We start from the raw sequence: 21,694 nt of genomic DNA, 5'->3' as shown, positions 1-21,694 counted from the left end.
TATGTGTAATTGCATTTATAATGTTTATATTGAGAAATGAAGTTGTAACAATAAAATTCCTAATTATTAACTAGCTAATTTAGCATTAAAATTTTTAATTAAAAAAAATAAAAGTAACCAAATAAACAAAACAAAATAAAATGAATTAAAAAATATCGGAATATATATGTGTGCACTATGTGTAAACGAATAAGGAAAGTCACTTTAGGTGTATTCGTCCACTACGCACTCTATTCCTTTGTGAAACAAATTGGTAATTTTTAAAAAGCTTGTATCTTCGGCACATGACTGCTAAGTTATAAGCTTCAAGATAATCGTTATTTTGTATTTTAAAAATTTGATATTTTCGAATTCCAGCTTCATTATAAGTGCATATATATGCATGGTGTGAAGCATCGTAAAAAACTCCTCTATATCCACTTTTGTTTTTATCAGGAACAATTTTTACTTTTTTTCGAATATCATAATCATGCCTAACAACTAGGTTAGTACTATTATTAATTATCAAATGGTCTTTACTATTATCTTTTTCGAGATTTCTTTGTCTTGTATATTTTTGATTATATTGTTTGGATAGTATTATAGCTTTATTCCTAGCAGATTCAAAATTTCTTTTTTTTTTACAGCTAAAACTTCGGAAAACCTGAATGCCTTGTTTGTAATAGTAAACCAAAAATCTTTTTAATACATTATCATATACTATATTTTTTCTGCTATTTTGTATTAAACCAACACGCTGTCTTCTTTTTTTTTTAGGATAAAAAAATTCTAACCTTTTAGCAGAACATGTATTAATTACTCTTTCATCTTTTCTTTTTTTTTTTCTTTTTAATCCTCCACTTCGCCCACTAAAAAACATTTTATCCTTATAAAATATATTCCCATAATATGGGCCTACATTATTATTTATGTTATTGGCAAGGCTATTAATAAAAAGTGAATTATATTTCGGGTAAATAAAATGATTATTACTTATGGTATAATTATGACAACCTATATTTTTGAATTGATTGCTACTTATTTGTTCTTTTTGTTTTATATCCACTTCTTTTGTCACATAATTTGATACCTTGATTATGACTATGCTTTTTCTATATGTGTTTAGATCATTTTGTAAAAATTGTTTGCTTAATATTTTATTTCCTTGAAAATTATGTGTATTAACCATACAATGGAAATATCTAAAAATCATTTTATTTTATGTTTCTCTTTCCTTTTTTTTTGAAACATTATTAATTTTTTACATAACGTGATTTATGCAGCATTTTATGCAATAGGTATGACATTGTAAACAATGGGGTAAAAGGTATTTTCTCCAATTAAAAGTATTTACTAATAGGTATATTCCAATTTTTATCATATATAAAATGTATTGACATACAATACATAAATAAAAATATACTTACACATGTAATATTATTCAACATTATCCATAATAAAAATATTTTTATGCCATATATTATGGATTTTGTTAAGCTATTTACAGCATATATTTATACGTTTGTAATTTTTCATTAGCAGATTTGTTACACATAATAAATGCATGCACATAATATCAATTTATTCTTCCCTTTTATTTATTATTTAAAAATTTGAAAAGTCATAAAATTTTTAAATTAATTTATTTATATTTATATATTATGAATAAAGAAATGGAGCATGCCGATGCTTAGTAAATGGCATGGCCAAAAATATTTATAATAAGATTAATTTTTTTTACAAATTTATATATTTACTAATATATTGCAAATATTAATCGCCAAATAAAGAAGTACAAACGATTACATGGATAATGCGTATAAATATCTAATTGCTTGGAATAAATCATGATATTACCCACCTTGGTACATATAAATAAGAAAGATTGATAATAAACTCAGATATATACATTCTGGGAATATAAAATATGGTCACCCTGTACCAACGATATATATATGCTAGATAAACCTATATTGTGACTAATTTATAATTAATATGTACAGATATAGTAGCATATCCTAGTATTATATATATAGAAATGTGAATATTTTATAGATAAAAATATGATGAAATATTAAGTTTGCTCACTTGTTTACTTATTATTTTATCTATTTGTTTTTCATCACATTTTTTAGCACATTATAAATAGTAACTATAGTTGTGTGTATAGTGGTATTAGATATATATGCATGGTTTCGTTCAAGCAAAACGAGAGAATTAGTATTCGTATTTGTACAATGAAATTTGAAATCATTTGTATAGATCAAACCATTTTTAAATGAGAATGAAAATAAAGTGATAATGTTTTTATGAACACCCACGAAACATTAAATAATATTTTAAATAGAAAAAAATGTATTAAAGTTCATATGGATGTTAAAAAGAAATAAGGGCAAATAAATAGTAAGTTATTTTGAATTATAAGAACAATATATTTTTTACTAATGTAAGAAGAAACAAATAGAGAAGGAATGCATAAATTTATAAAGAATAGAAGAAATGAATAGGATATAATGAGATGGGCATTAAATATACTTAAATTAATAATAATAATTTTTATAGAGATTCCAAAATATTATGAAAAATATCCTTTTGTTTTATGCAATATAAGTTATATGAGTAATAATAAGACAAATGGATATAATAAAGTGAATAAAAACGGATTTACATTTTTGAATGTAATCAATAATAATTATTATAAAAATGCTTCAAAGTTGTATATGACTAAAAAATTTAAATATAAATATAAGAATTCGCTAGAAAAACGAATAAGAAAAGGAAGAATACGAAATGAAATAAATCAAAAATTAAAAAAAAAAAATAGTGCATACATGGTTATAACTGAAAAATTAAGCAAATTAGACCCAGATCAAATATATTTTAAATATGATAAAAATATATTAAAAGAATATGAAAATATAAAAGATATATATAAAAATAAAAAACTAGGACGAAAGTTCAACTTGTTTGATTATTGGTATTCATCTAATAAAAAGGAAGCAAAGTATAATTATAGCAGGCATGTTAATTATACTATAACTGAAAATAAATTCAATTTTAAAAATGTATTTTCTTATTTTCACATTTTAGAAGTAGTTCATGAGCGGTTTAAAAACAACGCTTTTTATATAAATGGTTTGCAATCTTTTATAAATAAATATTATGACCCGGTTACAGGAAAACGAGTTAAATCGTATGATAGATATAAAGAAAGTCTAGAAATGATGAAGAACAATGATAAAGGAAATGAAAATGATAAGAAACATGAAAAAAATAATATGCCCATGAATACTATTAAGAAAGATAGTAAAAAAAATAATGAAGAAAAACAAAGGAATGATGAAATTAAATCAAAAAAAGATATTTTTGAAATGATGAAAGAAAGCATAAATGATTTTCAATGTGAAAATACAGTTAACGAAGATTCTTCATTTAAACTGTTTGGATCATCTACGAGTTGCCTTTTAAAAAAAAATGCGCCTATAGCATATGACATTAAAAATCCATTTATGAAATCAAAATTATCATCAAAGAGGAGGAGATTTAAAGAAAGAAAACTTTTTGATATAATTAATTTTAAGTGTAAAAATAGGCAAGAGCGCTTGATGCAAACCGCGGTAAGAAAACTTGCCAAAAAGAAACTCAAAAACGAAAAATATATATTGGACGGTATGACGCCTGCATAATGCACAGCCTTGTAAATCAAGTTCATGCATATTTATTTGGTCAAGTAAATATAATTTTTCTATCCTATTTGAGACCTTTAGCAAGGTTATCCAATAAGCATTATTAAAATGAATTTCAAAACGCATCATATAGATATATATATTTATTTAATAATAATTTTTTTTTCATTATGTTTAAAAAATATTTTTATAGAAAAGATTAACAACATATTTGTGCATTTAACACATGAAAATTGGGTGTATGTCTTTTCATATATCCTATTTTCTTCTCTTTTTATATAAATTTTTTTTTTATGAATTTTTTTTTCAAGTTATATTAAACTTATAATTATTTATCCTTATTTGTAAACAACTCTATGCATTTATACTACGCACCATATGTGTATAAGAGGATAATTCCCTCAAATTAATATGAGAATATGTTAAAATATTAACAATGGGAAAATTCTGATACTGAAATAATTTGTTTTTTATATTATTATTGCTATTGTATTGCGCATAAATGCATTTTAAAATGTAAGTCAAAGCAAATGGTTAAAAGTGTTAAGATATAAAAAAAAACAAGTAAATAATAAACTGAATAATGATACATAAACTTGTAGATATGCACATTGATTTTTATATTAACATTTTAAATTGTTAAAAAAATATAGACGATATCTTATAAATCGATGCACAAGCAATTAAAAAGTAAAAATAAATGGATATATATATATATAAGTGCGAACTAAAACATTGAAAAAGTAAACTAGTTAAAGCACTCGCTAGTATTGTTGTGTTATTAAAATTGATTATGGTTATATAGTGAGAAATAAAAATAAAGTTATTATATTGCACATGCAAATATGAATTTATATCGAGTAGTTCTAATTTATTTAATTTTTTGGTGTAGGGTTTTGATTCGTTTTTATATAATCAGTTTTCCTTCAATTCAGTGAAGATATTTTCTAAGGTGTTTTTTTTTTTAATTTGTGTATTCTTTTTTTCTTGTGTGAAGAGATTATCAACACTTATATTTTTGGTGACCCCGGTAAAGAATTTATCTAAGAAGCGGTTATCTTTTTTATCCTTATTTTCTATATTATTATTATTATTATGGTTACTATATATTTTCGTGCTTGTCTTTATACCATTATTAGTTTTTGTTTCGTTTTCTGAAAGATTGTGATTGTTGCAATATTTTTCGTATATTTCCTTTCGTTTTTGATCTTCATCTTTATAATCGTCATCATAATTTAAATTTTCTTCATATTTTTTATAATTTTCATCATCAATTTGTCTTTTTAAATATTCATTTGTAATTTCACTATGTAATGTGCTATACTCATCATCTACTAAACTTATAGAAAGCATCATGTTTTTAATATTTTTAAATAATCTAGATGTTTTGACAGCTAGTTTTTGATTTTTTGTATGGTTTTTAAGCAAAGCAAACATACGCATAACCCATTTGTCATATAATTTATTAAAAGATTTTAGTGTGTCATTAGCGGTTTTATTTTTTCCATCATTCGAATAATCATAATATATATTAGCAAATAATTGCTTACAATAAATATCAATTCGAGATCTTAGTTCATCATATTGTTCCCAAGGTAGATTAGCGGATTCATTATTTTTTGAATCATTATCTAGCGATAAATTCGGATTTGTCTGCAATAATTTCACAAATTTATCATATTTTATCAAGTTGCATTCACTCATAACAACATATTTTTTTTCTACATTATAGCCTAAGCAACTTTCTATTATATTCGATCTTGGTTCGGTTTCATTTCTATTTAATTTAATAACTGATATTTGTTCATAGTTATCAAAATATAAAGGATAATAGCTGCATTTATTGATTGCTTCGGCTTCATTTTCAGCAATATCATCATTGTTAGAATTTTCGTTTTTCTTTGATTCATTATTTTCTTGATTTTGCTCAAGTGAAATGTTATTTTTTACTGGTTCAGGGGAATTTAAATTATTCATATCAAATACAGGAACCCAGTCATAGACAATATTATTATTTTTTTTAAATAATGGGTATAACCCATAAATATAATTCGATGTATCTTTTATATATGGTACACCAAAATTTGACATATTTATCCAATTTAAATAGTGACAAGATGGTAGGGATAAAATATCTTCATATAAAATTGTTATATGATATGTATTATATTTATTTGATTTAATATTTGTAAAATTTTCATGTATTTTATAAAGTGTACAATTATAAGTGTTATTTATATTATAGCTAGTAACGTTTTCAAAAATATATGGACAAGTAATTACAAAAAGTAAATGCTCATATGCGCTGATAGCCACAGGTATACCTTTTAATAAAATTGTATTAATAATATAACCATATACTGAATATATTCTAAGAAAATTGCTTGATGTAACTATTGCGACAAAATTATTTCCATTTGCTACACCTTTTATTAGTTCATCATTTGGTAAATATTTATTCCATATAACATTATCCTTTAAATTATGAAATGTTAATATACTATTTGTTTTTAATTGTGATTTTTCATAAGGATTTGAAGCTAAAGCAAATCCATGTGCACTTAAAGAAGCAGATGTAACATTATACATATCTGTAATTTTTTTTTTCCCTACTTCTTCCCCTCTAAATAAAAAAATGTATATATAAGTTTTACTTCCTTCTTTTTTTTTTGTTATATGTCCAATATCGTTCCAAAACATACACCACTGATCATTTATATTTTCAGGTTCTTCACATAATCCAGGGGATAAAACGATAAAATCATATAGGTTAATTTTTGTTAGACCCATCACTTGCTTTTGCAATAAATCTACTTGTGTTTTTAATTCTCGCAATTGATCAAATTTATATTTAACATAACTATTAAAAGCTCCTGGATTTTCTTGTTCATCTTGATTATTGAATAAATCATTCGCATCTTCCATATTACTGTCATCTTGCTTATTATTTAATATAACGTCTTTATTTTTATTTATAAAATCTTGTAAATTATATTTCTTTGAATTGTATATGGCTTCTTCATTTGTATTGCTAATATTACTTTGATTGTCTAGTTTTTTATTGTGGGTATCATATTTATCTGAGTTATCACTGTTATAAGCACTTTCTTCATTTTTGTGAGCATTGTTTTTAATTTTATTTTTATTTTCATAATATTCAACTGGGTTATCTTCTCTTTTGTTTTTTTCAAAAGTGCTTTCTCTTCTATTTTTTGCGATTTTTTTGTGTAAATGATCGTTAGAGAAAGAATCTTGGGTTTTGTCATCATCCAAAAAGTTTTTTTTTTTTCTCTTTTTTTTATTACTATTATTATTATACTCATCTTCAATATTGCTATAATTATTTGACTTTCTTCGTAAATCCACGGAATGAGATTCGCTATAGTCCTTTTTATTATCATCAAAGAGATTCTCATCATTGTTATTGGATTGTCGTTTTCCTTCCTGATTTTTGTTATAACCATTTGATTGATATTGTGTGTCTTGGTCTAATTTTGAGGAGTTCTCGATATTATTTTGAAAAGTATCACTTTCTTTATCTGAATCGTTAGATTCGATTTTTTTTAAAATTTCATTATCCATTATTTTTAAATTTGCTAAATGTTTTTTTTGTGCTAGTAGCGATGCATGTAAATATTTATTATAATAAAATATGTCAAAATGAGATATCAAATAATCACTTTTAAATTTATATAAGCAGTGTTCCAATTCAAATTCCCAAATACAAAGAAGATAATCGCTACAACTTAAGGAAGCTAACAAAGTAATATTATCCATGATTGTAACAAATTTGGTTGTATTAATAAATGATTGATGTACTTCTGGTCCTGAAAAATCATAAACATTGTAATTATATATTGTTAAATATCTAACTTTTTTTTCCCCACACAAGGCTATGCAATGATTTTTTGGATGCCAATCACAATTTAGTATATTTTTATAATTTTTTGATAAATTAAAAATGTCTTTAACTTCAACATAATTTTTTTGATCTGCGGTGCTTTGTCCGTTTGTTGGATTTTCATTACTTCCATTTTCTAGAGGTGCGTTATTGTTAAGCTCGTTTTGTTCGTTCAAAGAATATACATGTTTAATAAGATCGTAAATATATATATCTGCATGATTAAAAATTGCAAGAGTTTGATAATTATGACTTAAGCAAAAATTGTACACATATTGCTGAATAGGAATTTTAATTGTGTTTTTCATTTTTTCATTATATAATATTAAAGTATAGTCTTTATATAGCATTAAAGCATTAATATTATTATTTGAAAGGAATAATTCAATCTTGACTATATCACATATTTTTCTATATATTAACTTTTCATATACAAATAATTTGTTGGATTCATCTTCTGAGCAAAGCCATACATTTCCTTGCTCAAATGCAATACATGCATAGGATATTTTCGTTTTTTTCCCAGATTCAAGTTTTTGTCCTGTATTTGAATTGGATTCTATATTTTGATCATCGCTAGTTTCATCATTTGTACCAATACTTTTATAGTTTCTTTTTACTGTTACACTATTTGAAACATAAACAATTTGCTCATTTTTATCGATGTCCTTTATGCTGTATATTTCTGTATTTTGTGCTCTTACCACATTTTTTATTTCCACATATTTGTAAAATTTAATTTTATTGCCACTAATTAGTAGTAACTTATTGTTGTAACTACTTAAAAAGTTTGTACTGTTAATATCAGCGAAAAATAATTCTTCCATTTTGATATCTATCTTTTATTTTTTTTAAAAATGGAATATTATTTATTTATCAAAGATGAAAGCACAAATTTTTTTGCGCATGTGATGATATGTATACGAGTGTGTATGTGTGTGTTTTTATATATGATTTTTTTGTATATGGAGAAATGGATAACTATGTAAAAAGCATACGCAATACGGCATGACCAATTGTGGACGGGCACGTAAAATTGCGTAATTATAAAAAAAATTATAGTTACATATGCATGTTTAATCAGATTAATTTAAATATTCTTATAAGTTTTTTTTTTTTAAGTTATATTCTCTGAATTGTAAATATTAAATATCCCTTTTTAAAAAAATGAATTTTCTGATTATCGAATTGATTGATCTTTCAAGTGTTTTTGTATCATATATGTATGTGTAACATTTTTTTCGCCATTACCAAAAAAAGAACATATTTAAAAAAAATTAAATAATAAAATAGCTTTTACAATTTTTAATATAATTTTTTCTTGTTTGCTTTTAATAAATTTGTAAAGGGGAAAGAAAAAGATAATAGTGCTTAATTGTGTAAATATATACACAAATACAATATATAAAAAAGAATACATGCAAAATAAATAACTCAAATACAATAAACATAGTAAAATATTAAGGTTATTCAAGTATCATCATAAAAAATATACTTAAAAAATAATACAGATGTATAATATATGCATAATCTTTTTGCAATAGAATTACATGATTTAAAATAAAAACAAAAATATGTATATGTTCCATATGCTTATATTCTTAAGTATGAAAAGCAATATGCATATGATATACAAAAAAAAAATTAATTAATTTCTACACACACTTATGTATTAGTTAAAATATGTAAATTAAGAATGTGAAAGTGAACTGTGTAAAAAAGTGGTAGTTGCATTGAGGGGAAATGAAATCATGATTATATATACAGATATATTTAAAAAATTACAAGTTACTAATTATAAAATTTTATTAAAATGTTACAAAAAGAAATATTTGTGATATACAAATAAAAATCTTTAGCGATCCCCATGATATGCATTTTTTTCCTTATATTTCTGAACCCTATTCTGAAAAGAAAAAAACATAAAAAAAAATATGTAAAACTAGTATAAAAATTTTGTATCCTGATAAACCGAAAATATGATGAATCTTTGCAATTTATACACACTTTATTAAATAAAAGAATATATATACAGTATAAAACATTTAATTTTTCTCGAGTTATATTTTTTTATTAATATTATTACTGCAAATGTCTCCCGTAAAGTGGACACTTGATTTAATATGCTGTGAACATTATCTGAAAGTAATTTTACACCAGCGTATCCTTTCGGTCTTATAGTTATTTCAATTGCATTTTGCAAAGGGTGAGGTTGTCTATATGCGGCGAATGTAACTTTAGGATCTTGGCAAAGGGATCTATGAATAAATATATAGTGTGTGAAAATGGGGATTAAAAAAATAACAGCAATAATAATTTTATTTTTTAAGCATTATATAGAGAACATCAATGTTTATATATGTTATTCATTATTATTTCTTACTGTTTTATTAAATTTCCTATTGTATGATCCTCTAATTTAATTGTAAATATGTTGCAGTCTCCTTTATCTGATATTTGGCATTTAACTCTATTAAAATAAAAAAAAAAGAAATGCGTTAAGTATGCTATATTTTTAATTTGATCATTACATACTATTTATTTGTTCAAAATATAAAAAAGGAAAACTTAAAATTTTTCTAAATGAAAAGTATAGCAATAAAGTTTAGATATTCATGGACATATATACAGTTGCATTTATTTGGATATTTGTAAGTGCAACAATTTATAAATATTAAAGATAAAATAATCATACACTCGCAAACTCTATTCAATATGCACATATATGTGATAAATTGTATTATTATTTCGAATGTTTAAGGCTTTTTTTATAAAATTTCCTTGCATATATTTGTTTATTTTGATGTTCCTACATTTTCTCATGTCATTTCATCATATATATTTATGGATGTAAAATATGTATCACAAATATATGTATATTGTTACTTTTCTTCTCCGTGAGGTAGAACAAGCAAATCAACGTTTTCTGGTTTATTGGATAATGTTGGTACAGACATTGTTGAATTTTATTTGTTTTTGAAAATTTTTAATTATGGTGTTTTACCATTCGAAGCGATTATTGCATTATTTTTAATTACTCCTTTTTTTCGCAATATTATAAACACGAAAAAAACATTAATAAAATATATTAGTATCACAGAAATGATATTAATAATCTATTTGTAGTTATTTTTGAAAAAATCCAATAAAAATAATGGAATGAACTACATTTTTTCAGTTTTTATAATATAGCTTCATGCAAAATTAAATTTATTTTAGTAATAAAATAAAATGGGATATACTAGCGGTATATTAAAGGAAAATATTATTCATTATATTTTTTCTTTATACAATAACAAAAATCTACAGAATAATTAAGTAATCAAATATATTTAAAAAATTATTTCTTTATATTATATATGGCATTTTATTTGGGGGGGTTGAAATTTCAAGGAAATTATGAGCAATATCATGGCTTGATTTTAGCGTGATTTTTTAGAGTTTTTTGGTTATACATGAATAAATATGCATATATTTATGCCATCATTATTATTATAAAATATGCATAGAACTGTTATTTTAAAATTGAAATATCAGTTTTATTATATTTATTGTTTTAATGTATTTATCGCCTTTTTCTAGGTGATACACATGAGATATTTAAAACAATACAAAATAATAAAGAAAACCAATAATTCTAGTGTTTTATAAAAATAAAAAAGTAGTAGATGAATCTTAACTTTTAAATATGATACAATAGAAAAGGTAACCAAATGGCTATATATAATTATTGTTTATAAATAATTATTATGTTATGAAATGTAACATATATATATGTATATAATAGGACGCAAAATATGTTATTTATGCATATAACAATGCTTTTTATTATATAGTATGATTATATTAATTATATGCTTTTTGGAGTTTTAAGGCAATATAAAAATATCTTTAATGAAAAAGGGGAATAAAACAAAGCATTTATACTTAAAATAATGTTTAGCTATTTATGCATAAAGGATAAAATGGGGTTTAATTATTTAAAAAAAGTAATATACCAATTTGTAAAATAACAATTTGTTTAAACTTATTCTTCATGTATGTGGTGTGAATGAATAATTAATTGCAAGGATGTGAAATACATATAAAGGTATATGTGATAATTTCCACACATTTACAAAATTATACTGGGATATGAAAAAATTAACTCATTTATATATTGGAAATCAATGCTTAAAAGGGTTTTATAGGCATTATTTAAATTGTGAATATAGGTATATGCAATATTTTATTTCAAATAATATGTGTATGCATGGGTGTATTGTTTTTTGCTTTATTCTTATAAGAACATTTTTTTGAACATGCATACACATATATATATTATAAGCAATATTCCATTGGAAAGACAAAAAATTGTATTTTCCTAATGTATTTGTATACATAAAATTCATATTAAAACATCATATTTTATTTGATAAAGAATCTACAAAATGCTTATATATTTTTAATCATGATTTTATGTGTAATTCAAAAAAATTCCTTTTTTTTATGTTTTCAATTGAAAATTTTCATATTTAAATAAATAATATATATATGCTAGTTCCTTTTATAATATACTTAGCAATAATTACTATTTGTATACACATACAATAGGAATGTGATTATTTTTATTTTATTTGTGGTTTTATATAAAATGAGTTCGGTTATACAATTTGTCAATTTTTTTTTGGTGTTTGTTGCATAATCAAAAACTGTATAGATCTATAGATTATTTTAAATTTACCACATATGTGGCATGTGTACATATATATGTACTATGGATGGGTTAATGCCGGTGTGCAACTATACTATTTATTTTCATTTTACTTTTTGGTTATTGTTCATCTTTTTAAATATTGTATATCCCAATTTATATACACCTTTTTTATCATAAGGGTATATTCGGACTTATATTTATGGAGATCCACATATGTGATGACGTTTCGATATTATTTAAATTATAATTTGTGTGTTAATGTAAAATATATGACAAAGCAAAGTTTGTATTTTAATTCCTATGAGTAAAGAAAAATAAAATGTGACAGTATATGGATATACTCATATGAAAAGGGGAAAACGTGCATGTAAAATAGCATAAGCAAGTGTTGTATATCTTATTATTTTTTCCACGACCAAGCAAGTACATATATATGTGTTTAATAAATATAGAGAGTTAAAAAAAGACAATGAAAAAAACTCAAATTAACCAGACCAATATGCGAAAGGGAGAAGAAAATAATATTTTATTAAAATTAAACGACAATCCAATTTCAAAACAGTTAAAATATAAAATAACTCCTGAATATTTTTTGTTAAATAGAAAAGATGAAAATGATAAATATTATATGTTAAAAAAACCAAATTTCACTGAAAATAAAAGACACTCACTGAATATTAATCACACAAAAATCATATTGTGCGAGAAGATAAAAAATAGATCCAATTCTTTAAATTATGGAAATGGTTATAGTAATATTGAAAGACGGGGTAACAACAATATATCCTATTTAATGAAGCACAATATTCCTTTAAAAAATTGTCACAAAAATAAAGACGAAAAAAATTGTGCTCATCTACAAATGATGAAAAGTGAAAATAAAGACCAAATAAAAAATGAGCCCAATAAAAATTTTGGTATTTTCTCTACTTTATTAAATAAAAAATTTATTTATAATGATAAAAAAAATCAAATTTTTGTTCCAAAAAAGAAAAAAGGAAAGAGGGGAAAGGAGCATTATAAAAGTAATTTTGCAAAAACAAAGATTGTAAACTTATTGAAAAATTCTTCAAGAAAACTTCTTGGATCTGGTGAAAAGGTGAATATTCTGAAATTTTTATTTTTGAAAATAAAAAAAAAAAATGATCAAATTATAAATAAAAATAATGATTTATCAATTAATTTAAAAAAAAATGTCGCAACTGATTCTTATTCCCCACATAAGGACAGTTCTATTCCTTTGAAAGATAAAGAAGATAAGGATGGCGGAAAAAATGGACGGAATTCATTTTTAAAAAGTTATAATGAGCACAAACGACATTCAAAGAATAAGATAAAAATGATTTCCAATTTGTTAATAGATGTTAATACAAAAAGTTGTAGAGAAAATTATAACAATGCAAAGGGAAGGATGGAATTCGTTTCAAAAATAACTGAAAAGGAATATGACAGTAAAAAAGTAGGTTCTAAAATTAGGGAAAAATATTTTTCACATAAAGATAATAAAAAGACAGAATATTATGAGTATGGCCTGATATATGATGAAAAACATACAGAAATGAATAGAATACCTTTTACCAGTCAAACAAAAAAAAAGCATATTAAACCAGAAGACATTGTAAGCATTAATAAAATAAAAAAGAATAATTCAAAAAATAATATTGAAAATAATGATAATTCAAATTATAGTCGTGGTTTATTGGAATATTGCTTATTAGGCATTAATATTAAAAGAGATGATTTTTTGAATAAAAGTAAAAGAAATTTATCTGAAATGATATCAATTAAAAGAAATAACAATTATATAAATTCATATGGTGATAATAAGGGAAAAAGTTGGGAATTTGTTAAAAAAGAGAGACCTAGAAAAAGTGATAATAGTCATATAGGTAGCAAAAATGACCACAAAGATTTTGTATATCATGGAAATATAATTTTAAAAAAAATCCCAAAATTAAAAAATGATGTGAAAAATGTGCACCCCAATGAAGAATGTAACACACAATCCCATAAAAAATATAATAGAAAAAACGAATTAAAACTTTTTAAGTACAAAATGAATAAAGAAAAAATAAATAAACCGGCTAAAATATATAAAACGGATGAATTACATGAAAATATAGACAATAACAAGAGACGTACAAATTTTATAGATGAAGAAAATGACAAAAAATGGAATTACTTCAGCTGGTTAGGAGAGGAGAAAAAAGATAGCATAAGTCGTAGAAGATCTAATAATTATATCGATGCTTTAGATTATAAAAGAGACGGTGAAAAACTGAAATATTACAATAAAAAAGATGCATTAGATAATAGCATAAAGAGCAAATGTGAATCTTATTCAGATTCCAATTTTACATATCAAACCAAAGTAAGGAAACAGAGAAAAGATGTATTTGAATATATATATGAAAAAAACAAAAACAGAAGTGAAAACAAAAAAGGTTTAAATAAAAATGGAACTCAATCAGAAAAGGTTAAAAAAAAACCTATATACCCCATTAGTTTAAGCATAAATAAATGTCTTGAAGGTGCTATAAGAACAAAAAGCAATGCAACAAAAGATGTGAACAAAAAATATTTTTTTGAAAAAAACAAAATGAAAACACAAAATTTTATAAACAAAGATGAACTATTTGATACGTGTATAAAAAATGAAGAAAAAAAGAGCGGCAAAGACATAATGAAAAACGATAATTTTGTAAAAACCCATAATTTAATTAGGCCATATAAACTGCTAAATATAAATATTAAAGACAAAACTGAAAATGATATACGAAAAGACGAAATAATAATACCAGAATATTACATATTACCAAATACAAGGGAAATACAAAATGAAAAATCCAATGAAAAGATGAAAAATAAATCGCTATATGAAAAAAATATAGAAAGTGAATATTATAACAAAAACAGAGATAACATTATAACGCATCTCAAAAGAAACAACTCGAGTGATAAGGTGAAAAATGAATCAAAAAATATCAGTATAATAGAAAAGGGGAAGCATAACGGTTTAAAATGTTCTGATAAAATGCCTGATTTATTAAATGGATTAAGTAATGAAAATAAGTTAATTATTAAAATAAATAGCAATGACATTAACTCAAGTAGATATAATACTTCAAAAGATGATAAAAATTTGATTTATGATGATCATACATCATCCACGAATTTGGAATTTAACATTAAGAATCTGATTACTAGTGTTTCTAAAGAGGAATGTGATGATAGTGATGATTATAAGCATGATAAAAGAAGCAAGAACTACTTCAAAACAGATAGTACAACAATTATGGATAAATGCAAAGAGAATGGAAAAAATACAAATAAAAGGGATAGAAGAAAAAAAATTTCGTTTTATTTTATGAAATTTAGATATTTTCGATATTTATTTTTGGAATATAAAAAAAAGCATAATAATGTGGTTCCTATTAACGAGCATAGACCAAGCAAAAGTTTTAGAAAAAAACAAAAAAAGTTTAAAAAAATTAGTCTATTCAACTTATATGAAAGGAGAAAGATATTGCAAACTTGTACGAATAGTAATTGTATGGATATAAATAAGGAACGTTGTGATTTAGATGAATTTTTATTGGGTGAACAAAAGGGAAAAGATAAAGTACGATTTAAAATTTCAATAATTTGTTATGTGTTTCGTTTTTTTTCCATATTAATACATTTATGAGTGTGGTTAAAAAAATATATTTATTTAGTTGTTCCCTTTTTAGTATGTATTATTTTGTTTTATTAATAATTTTATTTTTTTATTTTGGCTGTTTCAAAAGGGAAGAAAAACTGTTGTTCTCGATTTAGACGAGACACTTATTCACAGTAGTCTACGAAATGACAAAGGAAATTCTTTTAGAATTAATGTATGGAAGAATATAGTAGTTTATGAACAGAATAGGAAAATATATAAAACATCATACATTTTGATGCCCTTGTTAGTATTTTATTTATATTTTTATAATATATATTTTTTGTTTTTAGATTGAACTTGGTAACGAAAAGTGCTTCATTTACGTGAATAAAAGACCAGGTTTGATAATTGGACATTTAATAATAACTAGAACAACAACGATGATAATATCATGAAAAATATGATTAGCATATATATACTTATTCATTTTTTATTAACAGGTGTAGACTATTTCTTTCAAGAGATATCGAAGTATTACGAGATAGTAATTTTTACGGCGAGTATGTCAAAGGTATAAAAAGGAATCAACCTAAATATTAATAAGAAACCAATGATGCCAATTTGCACATTATATTTCTTTTACTATTTTATTAATTTTTTCTTATTTTAATTTTTTTAAAACAGTATGCAAATGCAGTTATTGATAAATTAGATGTCAATAGAGTTTGCTCTTATCGATTATTTAGAGAATCTTGCACACTTTGGTATAAGCATTTCTATAATAATGCACATGCATAAATACAAATATTTTGCGTTGCATTAATAGCATGTGATAAAAACAAAGAAATATAGATAAATATTTATTATGGTATATTTCAGGAATAATAACTATGTAAAGGATATACGGTTGCTTGGGAGGGATTTAAAGAATGTTATTATCATTGATGTAAGAATAAAGATATACAATATGTGAATAACTACATATATGCAAATATATAAGTAAACATTATTTTTACATAAATTTTTCAGAATTCCACATATGTTCAAAAATTTTGCGCAGATAATTGTTTCTTAATAAAAAGCTGGTAAAAATATATCCATATAATATGTATATATAATATATCAGAATATTAATGTTAAAATATGGTTTATTGATATTAATTATTATTTAATATACGTATATATTTATCTTAGGTTTGATGATCCCAAGGATACAGAGTTATACAAATTAATACCCTTTCTAAAAGGAATATCAAACAAGGTAAAACATTTTGAGTAGCTACTTTTTATATGATTTAATACGATTTACACCGTGCAAAATTTAAAGCAAATGAATACAATTAACCATATTTTTAATTATATATTTTTCGATATATTGACAAAAAATTGAGTATTCACAACATTACTTATTTAATACAAATTTAAAGTAAATTGTGGTTTATTTTTCCCTCATAATAGGTATCAATTATAAAAGAATTGAAGGCATATAAAAAATTGGAAAAGAAAAAAAAAAATGCTATTAAAAATATTAAAAATAAATTATAGCTATATGTTTAGTCATTTGTATTATTATTAATTCGTTATATTTTAATTTTTAAATTCGATAAATTAATAAAAAATATATATATTATTTTGATTAATTTAATAATATGTAATTATTGTAAATTTTGCATCCCTTCAAAAAAAATATATAATATTATATATATACCATTTTTTTTTATTATTTTATTGTTTTTTTGTGCGTATTTATTTGTATAGGAAACATTATATGTTGAATTTATTTGATTATAAACGGGTTTTTTTTTTATGAACTTTTTATACATATGTAAATATTTTTACTTATATAAACATTGCTATATTTTTACATTTGTTTGATATTTGTAATATATCACTTTTATTGACGTGTTTTTAAGAAATGCTATTGGTGATAAGTAGCCAAGAATGCGACAAAAAAAAATAATAGGTATCCGAGTGGGAAAATATGTATTTTTTTCGAATGAAATATAGCGACATATTACTAGTAAAAAGAGGAATGTAGCAGCATAATATGGCTACATTTTTTTTTGTGAATACTGCATACGTATTCCTTATTTAATACAATTTATTTGTTATAAAATTATAGCGGTTTGAAGGGAATACCACATTCCTATTGTTAAAATATTAGTCGTGCATATAAAATATATTGGATGCTACATATGCATAGTATATATAAAAATTGTAGTCTCACATTAAACCATATGAAAAAAATACAGCATATTTAAAATATTTTAAAGAAAATAATGCATACTTAAAATAATTCAAAAAAAGTACACTGCATATTTAAAATAGTTCAAAAAAAGTACTGCATACTTAAATAATTTTAAAGAAATACTGCATACTTAAAATAATTTTAGAGAAAATACTGCATACTTAAAATAATTTTAAAAAAAGTACTGCATACTTTTAAATAATTTTAAAAAAAGTACTTGCATACTTAAATAATTTTAAAGAAATACTGCATACTTAAAATAATTTTAGAGAAAATACTGCATACTTAAAATAATTTTAAAAAAAGTACTGCATACTTTTAAATAATTTTAAAAAAAGTACTTGCATACTTAAATAATTTTAAAGAAATACTGCATACTTAAAATAATTTTAAAGAAATACTGCATACTTAAAATAATTTTAAAGAAATACTTACATACAAAATATTTTAAAAAAAGTACTGCATACTTAAATAATTTTAAAAAAAGTACTGCATATTAAATAATTTTAAAGAAATACTGCATACTTAAAATAATTTTAAAGAAATACTGCATACTTAAAATAATTTTAAAGAAAATACTACATATTTAAAATAATTCAAAAAAAGTACACTGCATATTTAAAATAGTTCAAAAAAAGTACTGCATACTTAATAATTTTAAAGAAAATACTGCATACTTAATAATTTTAAAAAAATACTGCATACTTAAAATATTTTAAAAAGAATACTGCATATTTAAAATAGTTCAAAAAAAGTACACTGCATATTTAAAATAGTTCAAAAAAAGTACAGTGCATATTTAAAAAAATACTGCATATAAAAAGCATACAAAAATACGGTTTCGCTTCATATATTAAGAAATTAATTTTAATTATTTATGTGTTTCATATATGCCCTTTTTATTGTATGTTCCATCTTTGTTATTTATATATTAATGAAAAAATAATAGCTAGTATGCAGCATAATATTTACAGCTATAGCAAAAATAATATTTTAGCTAATTAAAAAAATATTAACTGCATTATTAATTATAATATTTACATTTAATAAATTATATTTATATATTAATGCACGCCGTAAAAATTTAAGCAAATAAAACAGTATTAATTTATTCTGTTTTATATCTCATAAATCCTTAAGTTATTTTTTGATAATTAAATTTTCCATGCTCTTATAATATGCTATAAATATAAAATGTATTACCTTCCCCATAACAAATTAAATTACATAATAAAATGCTAAAGAATAAAACAAAATTTTTATAAAATATGTTCCAAACTATAATGAAGAAACCTTTTGTATGATGACATATAAGATACGATAAATTCTCGAGTCCTGAGAAATCACTGAACTCAAATAAATTCTCAGTTGAGCGAGGGTTTAAACTGAAGTAAAAAAATATCTGACGAAAGGTTTCTCATGTAGATATATATTATATATGCATGCGCATAAGAGTGCATACTAGCTTGTTAAAATAAAATTGGTCATATTAATAATACATCCTGGTGTACTACTTTGAACATTTTTATAATAATATAAAAGTTTACGGTTTTTGCATATTGAATTTTTTAAGAAATATGAATTAATTATTAAAAAGATACAATTTTTTTTTATTTTTAAAACATTTATAAAAAGTGTACACAAAAAACAAAAAAATAAAGGATTAAAAACACGTTTTTCATGCAATTGAATGCTTAAAAAAATATAAGAATAGTTGTAGAGTATGCATATGCATATAATTATATGTTTTGGCTTCATATGAGCGGATTTGTTATAGTATCTATTTTTCCTTTGTTAAAATATTTATATAATGACATCGTCCTATTTACAACATTATAAAAAGGGAAATAAAAAGGTTTTTATTAAAAATAATTATAATAAACTTTATTCCATATAACTATAACACACAAAGGGATATATGTATACCTATTTTGTATAATTGTAAGATTCGAATGCATATTTTTTTTATGTCATCATAATCTACATCAAAAAGCTTGAACCAATTAGTTTCCTGTGAACAATAATATGTATATATGTTTATTTATATACATGCACAATGTATAAAAATATGTACTTATTTTAAAGTTGTATATATGAGATTGTTGTGTATTATACCTTGACTAATGGTATATTTAGTTTATAAGCTGCCAAAAATATGCTAGCTACTGCAATGCAGCGTGGTTGATACTCGCAACACAAAGTTGTTCTCATGCTTAAAAAAGAAAAATAATATCATGTATAATTTCGTATATTATAATATAAAATAATAAGTATATATATAATTGCCTATTTGAATATTCTGCAATGGTACTTAATGAATTATATATTTGTTTGAACTAAATTATTATTCGAATAAAAAATTTGAGTTTACCTATCATTTAAAAATCCCCATGATATTTGTGCTAACTTCTTTGTCATCTCATTATCAAATTGGTTTAAGTTATTAAAAAGCGTATGAATATAAGGTAAAAGAAATGAGTGTGGGTGTTGGTTTATTTTATGAATTAAAAATCCTATATCTTTTAATATCAAAAGTTCATATGTAAAAATTTCAACTTTCATGTCTTTATATTCCTGAAAATTATAATGAAACATGCATTATATAGATAATACAATAGCTTTTCGACAAATATTTCTTCATACAAATGTATAAATTTATTAATAAGCTTGTACCTGTGATTCGACGTCGATTTTAAAATGGTCTATCTTGATGTTTTTCACATCAAAATAATAATGCTTACTTTTTAATTCTTCATATTTATATAAAAAATAAAAAGTATTGATAATTTTGTAAACACTGCAAAAGTTTTCTTCTAACTTACAGGCCAAATATAATGAGGAAGGCGCAATAATCTAAATAGAGAATAAATATATTATATATATAGGTACATAGTTTGCTTATGTTTTGAAAACGCAAAGAAATGACAAACATAAAATGCCATAAGAGTGTGTGAAAGGAAAAGGGGGGGGGGTTCTCATAACAATACCTTTACATCAAAATCAGTTAATGATTTTCTAAAATAAAAACGGTGAAACAAAACTTGGCTTGTTGCAATTGTAACAGCCTTACGTTTTAAAATAATTCCAGCTTCTTGTAGCAACTGGCACCCATATATTCTTAATTTGATCTCATCAATTTTTGGAACATTTTTTTTTTCACTAGGAGTTTTAATATTTTCTTTATTAATTAGAATTATATCATTAATCATATTTTGCAGAAATGTGTTATTTATGTGACTATTTTAATTTATTAAATGAAAATTGCTTAAATTTAGTTAAACCATTTAGTAGATGAAATTATAATAACATTTAAAAAATATGGGGAATAAAAATAAAAAAATAATAAAGAATAAAAAAAATGTATAATTACTTTAGTTTACATATGTTTATGTTTATTGCAAGACAAATGGGTATCATAACACAGGAATAATTGAATGTAAGAAATATTTTAATAAATATTTCTGTAAACAAATAATTAATTTTTTATGAAATACCAATGTAAAAATATTTATTTAAATAAAAAAGAAAAAAGATAAAATAA

General features: G+C 22.9%; 6 protein-coding genes across 6 annotated transcripts; 2 read left to right on the top strand and 4 right to left on the bottom strand.

Annotated features, from left to right (window-relative positions):
• Positions 1–199: 199 nt before the first annotated feature.
• On the bottom strand, positions 200–1,192 carry PVVCY_1400540 (transcription factor with AP2 domain(s), putative; the record flags this gene model as incomplete). The annotated part of the gene is made up of 1 exon (XM_008624969.1): positions 200–1,192. One exon carries the CDS (start codon positions 1,190–1,192, stop codon positions 200–202), a length of 993 nt encoding a protein of 330 aa, XP_008623191.1.
• A 1,300-nt stretch (positions 1,193–2,492) lies between these two features.
• On the top strand, positions 2,493–3,665 carry PVVCY_1400530 (conserved Plasmodium protein, unknown function; the record flags this gene model as incomplete). The annotated part of the gene is made up of 1 exon (XM_008624970.2): positions 2,493–3,665. The coding sequence occupies one exon, from the start codon at positions 2,493–2,495 to the stop codon at positions 3,663–3,665; it is 1,173 nt and encodes a 390-aa protein (XP_008623192.2).
• Positions 3,666–4,580: 915 nt separating this feature from the next.
• PVVCY_1400520 (conserved Plasmodium protein, unknown function) lies at positions 4,581–8,393 on the bottom strand (the record flags this gene model as incomplete). The annotated part of the gene is made up of 1 exon (XM_008624971.2): positions 4,581–8,393. The coding sequence occupies one exon, from the start codon at positions 8,391–8,393 to the stop codon at positions 4,581–4,583; it is 3,813 nt and encodes a 1,270-aa protein (XP_008623193.2).
• A 1,028-nt stretch (positions 8,394–9,421) lies between these two features.
• PVVCY_1400510 (DNA-directed RNA polymerase II subunit RPB11, putative) lies at positions 9,422–10,523 on the bottom strand (the record flags this gene model as incomplete). Its single annotated transcript, XM_037634831.1, has 4 exons — positions 9,422–9,472; positions 9,653–9,824; positions 9,950–10,036; positions 10,453–10,523. 4 exons carry the CDS (start codon positions 10,521–10,523, stop codon positions 9,422–9,424), a joined length of 381 nt encoding a protein of 126 aa, XP_037490877.1.
• A 2,208-nt stretch (positions 10,524–12,731) lies between these two features.
• On the top strand, positions 12,732–17,450 carry PVVCY_1400500 (NLI interacting factor-like phosphatase, putative; the record flags this gene model as incomplete). Its single annotated transcript, XM_037634830.1, has 9 exons — positions 12,732–15,884; positions 16,051–16,137; positions 16,256–16,304; positions 16,406–16,476; positions 16,590–16,669; positions 16,785–16,851; positions 16,935–16,990; positions 17,100–17,166; positions 17,364–17,450. 9 exons carry the CDS (start codon positions 12,732–12,734, stop codon positions 17,448–17,450), a joined length of 3,717 nt encoding a protein of 1,238 aa, XP_037490876.1.
• A 2,483-nt stretch (positions 17,451–19,933) lies between these two features.
• PVVCY_1400490 (cyclin, putative) lies at positions 19,934–21,362 on the bottom strand (the record flags this gene model as incomplete). Its single annotated transcript, XM_008624974.1, has 6 exons — positions 19,934–19,974; positions 20,080–20,164; positions 20,269–20,365; positions 20,525–20,727; positions 20,827–21,006; positions 21,141–21,362. 6 exons carry the CDS (start codon positions 21,360–21,362, stop codon positions 19,934–19,936), a joined length of 828 nt encoding a protein of 275 aa, XP_008623196.1.
• Between the last annotated feature and the right edge of the window lie 332 nt (positions 21,363–21,694).

This window comes from Plasmodium vinckei, assembly GCF_900681995.1.
Source record: "Plasmodium vinckei vinckei genome assembly, chromosome: PVVCY_14".
Taxonomy (NCBI): Eukaryota; Apicomplexa; class Aconoidasida; order Haemosporida; family Plasmodiidae; genus Plasmodium; species Plasmodium vinckei.
This window is presented reverse-complemented; position numbering and strand designations above follow the sequence as displayed.